Source organism: Lutra lutra, chromosome 6, assembly GCF_902655055.1.
Source record: "Lutra lutra chromosome 6, mLutLut1.2, whole genome shotgun sequence".
NCBI classification, from domain to species: Eukaryota; Metazoa; Chordata; class Mammalia; order Carnivora; family Mustelidae; genus Lutra; species Lutra lutra.
In genome coordinates this window covers 51,920,978-51,933,039 of record NC_062283.1, presented here as the reverse complement: position 1 = coordinate 51,933,039, position 12,062 = coordinate 51,920,978, and the positions used below count along the sequence as shown (strand labels likewise).

General features: G+C 38.5%; 1 protein-coding gene across 4 annotated transcripts in view; it reads left to right on the top strand.

The window, feature by feature from the left end:
- Positions 1-12,062, top strand: part of MLIP (muscular LMNA interacting protein) — a 250,607-nt gene that overhangs the window by 220,143 nt on the left and 18,402 nt on the right. The window contains exon 14 of one of the 4 annotated variants that reach the window (XM_047733786.1): positions 5,428-5,438. The exons of the other annotated variants lie outside the window; for them this stretch is intronic. Within the exon in view, the coding sequence (XP_047589742.1) occupies positions 5,428-5,438 (11 nt within the window). The remainder of the gene's footprint in view (positions 1-5,427; positions 5,439-12,062) is intronic. 4 annotated transcript variants of the gene reach the window in all.

Genomic DNA, 12,062 nt, shown 5'->3' with positions numbered 1-12,062 from the left:
TTTACAGAATAGAACTACTGTAAATATGGAGAATCAATTGTACCTTTGTTTTGGCGTCGCTGAGAAGAGGATTCATATACAAGTAGTTAATTTGGGAGCTGGTTCCAGGAAACACCAGTGAAGGAAGTGGGGAACTGGGAAAGATGTTTAATAAAGGGCATATCATCAAGCAAGTTACCAGGTAGGAAAAAGAGGTTGAATTTACTGGGGAATTCTAGGAGCCAGCAGGGATGATTCAGAGGTAGGCAATTTGAGGTGGGGGCAGGGAATCCTCCTAGTCTTCATATGAGGGCTGTGCTTGGGGGAGAAAAACATTTATCAGCAGAAGGAGCCCTCAGGCAAAGAGAAACCTTGTGAACACTGTGCACAGGCTGATACTAAAATGTCAAGGCCTGAGATGGCAAAGGAAGGACCATAGATTGTATTATATATATTTGTAACTTTTTTTTAAAAAAGATTTTATTTATTTATTTGACAGAGAAAGAGAGAGAGCACAAGTAGGGGAAGCAGCAGGCAGAGGGAGAAGGGGAAGCAGGTTCTCCACCACAGGGGAGCCTGATAGCAGGATCCTGGGATCATGACCTAAGCTGAAGGCAGATGCTTAACCAACTGAGCCACCCAGGCATCCCTATATTTGCAACTTTTATGTTCATGATCTAAATTTGAGGTTCAGGATCCTGCAAATCAAAACTTGGGCTAGCAGAATGCAAGAGAATTTTCTTTATTTTGGACATATTTTACCCTGGGCCATGCATAATGGCTGAAATGATAAAGAATACAGAGGAATTATAGGTCTAATATGTGCGTGTGTTGGTGGGGGGGGTTACAACCTTAAAGTTGTATCTCATCTGGGGTCATTGATGTAAGAAATATGTTAGGGTTTGATGGTGATGGCCAAGAAAGAATTCTTGAGATGTCTTTGGTGCAAAAAGTTGTTTTTGTTTTTGTTTAAAGATTTTTTAAATTTTATTTATTTGACAGAGAGATCACAAGCAGGCAGAGAGGCAGGCAGAGAGAGAAGAGGAAGCAGGCTCCTGCTGAGCAGAGAGCCCGATGCGGGGCTCGATCCCAGGACACTGGGATCATGACCTGAGCCGAAGGCAGAGGCTTTAACCCACTGAGCCACCCAGGCGCCCCCAAAAAGGTGGTTTTATTGAAGCATGGGGATAGGACCTATGAGCAGAAAGAACTGCACTGGGGTCATGAGGAGTGGCCCATTATATACTTTCAAGTTGGGAGGGGGCTATGGATAGCATAAGTCTCTAAGGACTTTTGGAAAGCAAGGTTTCCAGGACCTTGAGGGGGCTAGCTGTTGCTGGGAAAAGGCCATTTATTACCATCTAATAAAACGTTAGTCATGAGACCTTTCAGATGTATATTAGTGGGTCATATGTTTGGGGGATGATTGTGGGTAGAGATAAAGGAAGTTTCCAAAGGAATTTTTATATATTAAAGTAGACTCCCAGGATCCGGGGGCAGGGGTCAGGCTAAGATTGCCTTTTGCGTTTAGCAAAGTATTAACATGGAGACAGCTGAGTTCCTAGAAAAACGTCACACTGCCTGTTTCAAGGACTTGTCAATGGACTGTAAGTAGTAAGGAAATTTAATAATTTTTCTTCTGCCTTTGTTTCCCATATCAATTTTTACCAATCCCTCCCCCCCATTTTGAAGTTCACATAGAAATGTTTATCTTCAAAGTTAATAAAGTACCATGCACAGCACGGGTACGTCAGTGTTTAGGTCGGAGACTAGTGGATGCCCCCTCTGTTTTTGAGAATTCAGTTCATTTGGAACGATTCCTTTCCTACACCACTCAGATGTTGCCACAGGGGTCTCAACTACTTACTGTCCTGGCCATAGGTAAGGATACTAGTGAAAGTTGATTGCCCTTCATGACCTTTTTTGCTTTTCTGCATCCTCTGCCTCATTTCTTCTGTCTCGTACTCCCATCATCTCTGAGGCGCAGCTGCATTTTAAGTCAAACCCAAATTCCAGTTCTTCTGGCTTACTTTCACTTTCCCACCAAAGCACTCACCTTTCTGTACTTTTCCCTCTTTTCTCATCCCAGCAACCTTTTCTACCTTGTATTTGGCAGAAACACTAGGCTAGGTGGACAGGATGTTCTCTCTCCTATGTCTCCCCTGAGTCTCTATTCTGCCTGATTTGCACCAGCAACGAACAAGAAAACCCACCGCAGGCCTATGAATAGGAAGGAGAGGAGGGGGAACTAAGCCTGCACAGTCTGGGCTGACTTCTGGTGTGCTGGGGAGCGAGGCTGGGATTTCCTACTCAGGAAGGCTCTATTTACAGTGAAAGCTTGTGAGGTTTTATGCATAAGAATAGCATCTTTATAGACAGAGAGACAGTTTTAAATCCCCAGGAGAATGCTGACAGCCATTCTGAGGACATCTTCTCTTTCGGTTTTCAAAAAATTACATTCTTCAGAAAATTACATTCTTCAGAGGCCTCGTTTGTGACTGTGCGGCCATTTTTATTTCACTTTCAGTTTCTAAAATGCATTATCCTTGTGCCTTGTTTGCAGTCATTTACCATTACCATTGCTGCTCTCTCTCTCATCCAAGAGATAAGTGTGGCTGGTTTCTTTGCATAAGAATCCTCCCATTGGCTCCACTGCTATTAAATTCTATTGTATATTTTCTATGCAAACGTTGGGGCTAGCTAGCTTTTTCCAACATGTTCAATTTAAGTACTATCTCTGGAGTAGACCCTTGAAAAATAGCTTTCACCCATGAGCAGGAGAGAGTTATTTATTTATCTCCCACCTCCATTCTTCCTGCCCAGAACCCCCCTGGTCCTGATCACACCCATTTGCAGACCCCAGGCTGTTATCAGGACCCCTGGAAGTCAGGGAAAGACCTAAAGGTCTTTCATGGAGAGAGAAAAACCTATGTCCCTGTGTAAGACAACCTGTGTTCTAATCTGTCCTGGACATTTTTGTAAAACTATATCAATATGTGTTTTTCCACTGTTTTAGGGGAAAAATTTACTTTTTAAAAAGAGTTTTTTTTTTTTTTTAAGATTTTATTTATTTATTTGACACAGAGAGAAGGAACACAAGTAGGGGGAGTAGGAGGGGGAGAAGTAGGTTCCCCGCCGAGCAGAGAGCCCGATGCAGGGCTCAATCCCAGAACCCTGGGATCATGACCTGAGCTGAAGGCAGACGCTTCACGACTGAGCCACCCAGGGGCCCCTTAAAAATAGTTTTTTGAAAACAAATATTTTATAGATCTACCAATATAAAAACCATTTGTTAATATGTATTTTTAATATTATATGATTTCAATTATTTCTGTGCCCCTTGTCATTATTAAAGTGTCCAGTTTGATCAGTCAAGTAGACTTAACAGTTACTTTACCCATAGTGAAATGCAACAAAAGTTCATCCATGGCCCCTATTGCTGAATTAATTTTGTTGAATAAATAAATTGTTTTATGTCCATGTTTAGAAAAGTAATCCAAACTCTTGCTTTAGTTTCCTTATTTATAAAATAGCAATAAAAATAGAATATTTAGATGTGCCTGGCTCGCTCAGTGGGTAGAGCATGAAGCCATTGATCGCTGGGTCTTGAGTCCAAGCCCCACTTGGGTGTGGAGATTACTTAAGGAAATTAAAAAAAAAAAAAAAAAACAACTTAAAAAATGTAGAATCTTTATCATAGGATTTTTACCAAGATCAAGTGGTACATCTAAGTGAAACTTTCATGTTCCAACTTAAGTACGCAGTTTAATATATTTTTCAGCATGCTACCTGTTTGTAGGATTTTGGTGCTGGAGTGAAGGAGCAGTCCGTTGATGTAACTAGGAGAACCTTACTCTCATCTAAAATGCCGTTTTTCCTTTTATTACAACCTATTGATTCCTTTCATGCTTTCAAATTTATTCTCATATGTATTTGCTTTACACGTGATTTCTCACTCCCTTTTCCTTTCTCCGCATAGTCAACTATACTGTTTTTTTCATCTGTTTGAATATTTTCTTCCAAATGTTGCATTGTTATTTGGTGTACGTATAATTTAATTTACAGAAATGATATTGTGAACACATACTTCACTCTTTTTTAGTGGATTTCTTTTTCCTCTGGAATAGTAGGATATTGCGCTTGGTTCTTAAGCTTTTACTTTAGGATCAAAACTGGGCTCATTTCATGAGAATTATGTGGGAGAACTTTAGAAATATGCAGATTCCTGAGACTCACTTAGAACTCCTAAACTCATAACTTCATTGGACTGGATGATCTTTAAAGTTTTTACTTCCTTGGGGCCCCTGGGTGGCTCAGTCCTTTGAGCATCTGCCTTTGGCTAGGGTCATGATCCCAGGGTCCTGGAATCCAGTCCAGAGTTCCTGGGATAAAGCCCCTTCCTGCTCCAGTTGGCTTAGGCTCCCTGCTCAGCAGAGGCAGAGGATGGGGGGAGGGGGAGGGGTGTCTGTTTCTCCTTTTCCCTCTGCCCCTCTGCCCACTTGTACACTCTCTCCCTCTCTTTCATAAATAAATAAAATCTTAAAAAAAAAAAAGTTTTTACCTCTTGGAAGCTTTCCCATTGATAGCAAATGTTTCCTCTTGTCTTTTAAATTCTGTACTATTGAGGGACGCTGGGGTCACTCAGTTGGTTAAGCCTGTGCCTTCGGCTCAGGACATGATCTGGGGTCCTGGGATCCAGCCTGCTTTGGGATCCCTGCTCAGCAGGAAGCCTGCTTCTCCCTCTCACACTCTACTTCATTGTGTTCCCTCTCTCACTGTCTCTCTCTCTCTCTATCAAATAAATAAATTCTTTAAAAATAATAAAATAGATCTTATAATGATTCAGCAAGAAAATAAACTCATTATGAAAAATAAATGGTATATATACCAACTTAGGTTACAGGTTGTTTTTTATTTTTTTTACCCCTTAATTTAAAAAAATTGTTAGGTTGAGTTGTTAATCAAAATTACTCCCATGTGCTTGTAACATTTACAGTTGGGCTGAGTGTTTATATATCCAGTATTCATGGACTTATTGAATCAGAAAGTACATTTTTTTCCAGTACACTACTTTGATTATTAAAAGTCATTTCTCTTTGAAAAAGTACCGAAGCTGCCAATGTGTACTTTTTTATGATTTACTTTTTAAGAAATTAAAGTGCCTTTTTCATAAAATGAGATTTTAGAATATACCAATCCTTTATATTAGAATATGTTTTTGCTAAGAAAGCTGAAACATTTAATTTGAAATGTATCTTTATGATACATCAACAGAGTATTTACTGATGGGTTTTTATTAGCCTCTTTTCCAAGCAGCTGCTCTTGGGATTATAGATTAAGAATAAAGAGGAAATATAATTTGTCTGCAATGACAAAGTGAGAGGAAGGTGAGCACAATGGAGATATTTTCAGGCCATTATTTGTCTTTTCTAGGTAAAGGATCACTCCACTTATAATAAAAGCCAAGGGCAAGACGTCTGTTAGAAATAGAGGGAACCCTTTTTAGCCAAATGTATGTTGAATGAGAAACACACAGTTATGGGAGTAGAGGGGGAAGCACCTGAATGTACTAGACAGTGAACTCACTGGGAGATTTGAGCTCTACTGTCTTTTGTTTTCACATCATGGAGTACTGAGGGTTGGCAATGGACTCTGGAACCTCTGACGAAGTCTCCTAGTGGAAAGATACTGTGCGATGAGCTAGGAAGACAGAAGAAAGGAAGGAAACATATATCCAGGATCAATAGATAGGAAAGTTTCCACCATAAACTGGCTTTAGCTTATTCCTGGGTCATGAGCATGTTTCCTTTAAACCTTTTGGTTTATAGTTCACACTATAAATGTTGGCTTTTCTCACTTTGTTTTTTCTCCATTTGTTCCCGTACTTATTTATTTTCAAATAAAGTTGTAAAGTTTATATTGTTTCCATTATTGAGAATATCTTAACTGGTAGTGCTATTGTATGGCTACTCAGAAAATTGACTCTCTGAATCTACAGAAATGCAGCAAATGAATTAAATTTTTTAATATTATCAGTGTGATTCCATCATGCATTAAACTTTATAGTACCTCATCTGAAAGGAGAATTGTTTTTGAGGTTTCCTCTAATATTTTAACAGAGATTAATCAACAGAAATTACGGCAGATTGTGATTTTGCTGGAGAAGGAAAAATCTAAAGTATTCTAACCTTCACCAACTGGTTCAAAGGCTGAGGGGGCTTTGAAATAAAAAAAAAAAACAAACAAACCAGAAACCGTTTTTCTAACGTAAGCTGTAAATATTTAGATCTAAAGATGTGAAAAATCTTTTATAGATGTATTTCAAGAATAAAGCAATTCTCCTTTGAGATAAGCAGTTTACAATTGCACATAGATTCCAAATGAGAAAATGAACACTAAATTAAGTGGTTTGGCTCAAGGTCACAAAAACCTTGTCTAACTAATAACCCAATTCCCTACCAGTAACAAGGAGCATAGACTTTGCAACTTTTTATTCCAGTCTGAAGTCTTGGAACCCTGGAGCCTGGAAGGTGATACATTACCTCCTTATTTCACAAAGACTTACTAAGTATCCCTTAGGTGTCTCTGCTGGCCTTACTCTGAAATCAAGTATACAGAAATGTAAGGGCACTTGGTCAAGTATTTTCTCCACTTGGGAAAAGCAGAAATTAAATATGCAAAATAATCCATTACTGAATTATAATTGTGGCAACTGCCACGTAGAAGACCACTGAGTGGTTAGGAGTATCTGTTGTAGAAGTCCTCATCTAGTCTGATGAATCAGGAAGGACTTCAATGGGGTCATGATGTCTGAATGCAGGTCTGAACAGAAGCAGTTTGGGGGCCTGCTGGCCACTTCAGTCAGAGGGAACTGCAGCAGGAAGGTTGCCAGGCAGGAAAGAAAAGAGACAGGACAAGCATGAAAAAAAGGAAAGCAGGCCAGAGTATTGAAGAAGCATGTGGGACCCGGAGCTACCATTTGAAGTTAGCAAGAAGTAAGACTGCCAGACAGCTTTGTATCCCTGGGAGCCCTGGGTTAGCAGAATTTGTGAGAAGAAAGCAGGGTAAGAGTTGAGGGGGTCATGGAAATTTTGTAAGAAAGAAATTCATATTTGGAAAAATAGGCAAATGTTCCACTTTATTTTTATTCAATTATTTTTTAATTTAATTAAAATTTTTAAAAAAATTCTGGCATAATTAACATACAGTGTTATATTAGTTTCAGGTGTACGATATAGTGATTCAACAATTCTATACACTATTCAGGGCTCATCATGATAAGTGGACTCTTAATCCCCTTCACCTATTTTACCCACCCCCCACCCACCTCCCCTTGGGTGATCACCAGACCAGTTCTCTAATTTTTCAAGTCTGGGTTTTTTGTTTGTTTGTTTGTTTGTCTCTTTTTTCTTTGTTTTGTGTCTTAAATTCCACCTTTGAGTGAAATCATGTGGTATTTGTCTTTCTCTGACTAATTTCACTTAGAAGTATGCCCTCCAGATCCAATGTGGTCCCAAGTAACATGCCACTTACTTTACAGGCAGCATTTTATTTACATTTCAAAACATTCAGAAAGTAGGTTTTAATCCCTTTATTTCACATACAAAGAAACTGAGGCTCAGAGAGTGTAAACAGTTTGTCCGTGATTCCAGCAAACTAGCTTCAAAGCTGGTGCCTAACATCAAAGAAATAGCATCACCACCTTCACCAGCCACCACCATCCTGGAATCACAGACTTGTGTCTGGTTCACCAATAACACTTTATAGCTCAGGACTGGAACTAACCACTGAGATCAATCAACTTCCTTCAGCTGACAGATGAGGAAACTGGAGACTAGTGATGCAGTGACACACTCCAGGGTAGTGTGAGTTATGGGAAGAGCCTGGGTTTATCAGGAAGTCCACAGCCCTCCTCACCTTGCATGCCCAGGCTGCAGCCATTTTCTGCAGCCACAGTTCCAAAGGCTAGTGGCCAAGAGAACCACTGTTCCTCTAACACTTCGACACACTGTAGGCAGCTACGTGTATGGAAAGAAGTCATCTGGAATTTTGGACTCAAAACTTTCTTTTCTCCTCTTCATTAATCCTATCTGTTTTTGTTCCATCGACATAATTAGAAATTCTATTGTGTGAATAAACCAATGTAATTTATTTTCTATCATCACAGAGATAATACACAGAGAGCCACCTGGCTCTCAATTCCAAAACTTTTCTGACAACTTTGGGAGTTCATGGGAATTGGATAGCTGTTTAGGTAATGTAGAATAGAAAACCTTTGAGGTGGGTGGAGTATTTTTGGATTTTTTAGGAAACCGAAACAGGGGCACTGTTTGCTTATGCCAAATTGTTTTCAGAATGGATGAATTTGTATAAAAGGTTCATAAAGAACATTCTGTTCAAAATGGGTAAATGCAAATTAATTGGGCTTTTAACATTAAAAAGATGAATGCTGGTGAGTAGATATTTTAAGAGAAACAGTTCTGAAAACTGAAGTATCAATCATATTTAGTTAGGTTCTCCACTAGAGGGCAAAAAGAACATTTCAACACAATTGATGCCTTAAAGACAGGCTGGCATTTGAAACCAGGCATGTTTCAGGTTATCTAATTGCCAGTCATCATTCTTAAAATGTACTTAATGTAATCACAAACAGTTGACTTTTAAATTTCTTTCAGGAAATTGAGAACAATCAATTTTCATATCCCTGTCCCTGAGCTCATTTGTTGTCATCTAGCTGAAATTTTTCATTATAACACTTTTTTTTTAAAAAAAGATTTTTTTTTTTTGACAGAGAGAGACAGTAGAGAGGTAACACAAGCAGGGGGAGTGCGAGAGGAACAGGCTTCCTGCTGAGCAGGGATCCCAATACAGGGCTCGATCCCAGGATCCTGGGATCATGACCAGAGTCGAAGGCAGATGCTTAATGAATGAACCACCCAGGTGCCCCCCATTATAACACTTTTAATAAAATCATCTTAAAAATTATGGGTTTGCCAATTGGAAAGAGATATGCAATAGGAAGCAGGTTGGATGACATTTGTAGTGAAGAAAAGTATACTTGGAGAAAGATGATTTTTAAAGCTCTCAAAAATAACATGCTGTCCCCTTAGAATTAATTGCCCATGCTTGTCTTTCTATAGGCATAAAGAAAATAAACTGCCATCAGCTTACACCCTGTTCAGATAGAGGCACAAAAGAAAAATGAGCTTGTATTTCACAGCACTCAGCTGCCACCTGTCCCTTCCTTAGTGCATAGTATCTAGATCAGGTTCTTTGGAAGCAGAGCTTGAGACAAGGGTTCAGGTATTTGTGATTTATTGAGGTGTGCTCTTCAGAAAAACTTTCTGTAAGAGAGAGAGTGAACACTAATTGAGAAGGGCAAAGAGCAGAGCAAATGTGTTCCTAGGTAGCAGTCAGCCTTGTCCTAATTCACAGGGAGAGGAGAGCATAAGAGGCAAAGTTATCCACTCTTGAGAAAAAAGTGCTGACCTTCGATACCCCATGTCAGTCAGTCTTTGGTTGTGGGCCATGATGTGGGAGAGGGTCAAGAAACTCAGCTTCAGGATATTCAACTGAGGGTGATGGTGTGTCGAGGGAGGTAGCTGTTGGCCCAGAAGTATAATAAAAACCCTGATGGAGGCATTCATCTTTATAAATTGAGTCTCTATACACACACACACACACACACACACACACACACACACATTTATATACATATATATGTATATGTGTTTATAAACATATACATATTTATCTTTGAGCACAGCTGTTTGTTTAAACCTCTAACACTATGACTTAGTTTTTTAAAATGTCTCGTATGAGATTGATCCATATGAAATCACCATTATTCAAGTTATCATTCAAGTTATTCAATGGTTCTTGACTTAAAAAAACATCAATTTTAATCAGTTTTATATAGTTCCACCTACTTACATGTCTCATTGCTTTATTTTGTTATCCTTTTACTTATTCAGTGTAACAAAAGCCATATATACCATGTGGTATTTACACAGTGAAGGAGTCTCTTATTTTGAAACTTCAGAGCAGAATGTTCCTATGTGGTTTCATCTTGCTTAATATAACCACTGTTTTATTCCTTTCACTAAAATGAGCGTAACTTTTTTTTTCAGATTTTTAAATTTGTTGAAGTTTACCCATGTGTGACTGATTTGATACAACTCAGGCATTTTATTTACAGCATGAAATAATAATATCCATTTGCCCTCAATAAGCCATATGTTCCATATGTTCTGTGAATCAAATAGAAATATTTTGCAGAAGAAATGACTGTGGGGTTGGACCCTTCCTCAGGTTGTTTAAAAATATTTACTTAGCTCCCATCGGGCACTGAAACACTATCATAGTTCTATTAAGGCATTAGGATGAAGTACAAGGTCTCTCCTTTGCTCTCAAGGAATTAAAGGTTACTAATCTCAATACTTTGTATTACTAGGAATATATATTTGGGGTGCCTGGATCACTCAGCCACTTAAGTGGCTGGCTTTTGATTTTGGCTCAGGTCAGGTCAAGTTGTGGAATCAAGCCTGTGTCAGGCTCTGCACTTAGTGGGGAGTCTGTTTGAGATTCTTCCTCTCCTCCCCCCTCTCCTCTTCCCCCCCACCTCCAATAAATAAATAAATCTTTTTTTAAAAAGAATATATGTTTATGATGGTTATATCTTCTTGTTCATTGACTTTTTTTTAACTAGTATTTAATGTCTTTTCTCATCCCTTATAATTTTTTTTCTTAAGATCTATTTTTAAAGATAATAACATTGCTATTCCAGTTTTATATTGGCTCAGATTGGATAGATAAATTTTTTCATCCTTTTATTTTCAATTTTTATGTCTTCGTTTGTGTGTCACTTTTCTCGACTGAATATTATCTGATCTTGATTTTTAATGGTACCGAAGGGACTTCTCTTAATGTGTAAGATTATCTCATTACATGACCTTAATACTGTCATGTTATTTTACATTTTCTATTTCTCTACTTATCTCTTATTTCTAGTTTTCCACCCAAGAGATACGGTTTTTACTACTTTAAAAATGATTCATTCTTTTTTTTGTGTGTGTGTTTGTTTTTTTTTTTTAACATTTTATTTATTTACTTGAGACAGAGTGAGCATGAGCAGGGGGAGCAGCAGAGGAAGAGGGAGAACCAGATGCCCCACTGAGTGGGCAGCCAGACTCCAGGCTTTATCTTAGGGCCCTGAGCCATCACCTGAGCCAAAGGCAGTTGCTTAACCAAGTGAGCCACTTACGTGCCCTTAAAAGTGATTCATTCTATTTTGTTGTTATGATTGCCCTTAACTTGGGGTCCATATTCATGTTAATATACCCCTATTGGTATCTATATCCTCTAGAAGACTCTTCACTTGGCCCCTTCCATGACCTCTCATCATGCTGATGTATCCTAGATTTTTATATCTGGCATTTTATTGTTATAGTTTCTTTTTTTTTTTTTTCCTGTGGTCTTTCATGGCAACACCATACTTACTCAAAATGTTTTATTAACCTACCTTCCTCTATTTCTTGCCATATCTTCTTGCATTGGTTTCTTTTCTTATTTGAGTTCTTGAATCAAGAAAGTTTTTTAAGGCAGTCATTATTTGGCAAATACTCTGAGGCCTATATGCCTGAGAATATATTTTATGCTTCAATGTTTCAATAACCTTTTAACACTTTATCAAATTCCAGGTGATAAAAATCTTGGACCAACCTGGTAGCATTATAAGCATTTTTATCCAAATTTTCAGAAGATCTCACTCTTTGGAATGGCTGAAACCTACTGACATGACATGACATGACATGACATAACATGGCATAACATGACATCACTTAGGGGTTTTCTATGGGTTTCTATACTTAGTAAATACCACACCTATATGGTTTGAAGTTTAAATAAAAACTACCAAGCTTGTTAGGATGTGGCTCTGTCAGGAGCTTGGCAAGGTATAAAAGAAGACGGATTCACCAGAAAGGAGATTTTGGGTAAGTGGAGGGCTGCCTCCTATATGCAGCCTGTCTGCCCCACTTCCTTGTGGTTGAATCCCATTCCTCCATTTTCTGTACATTGTTTCA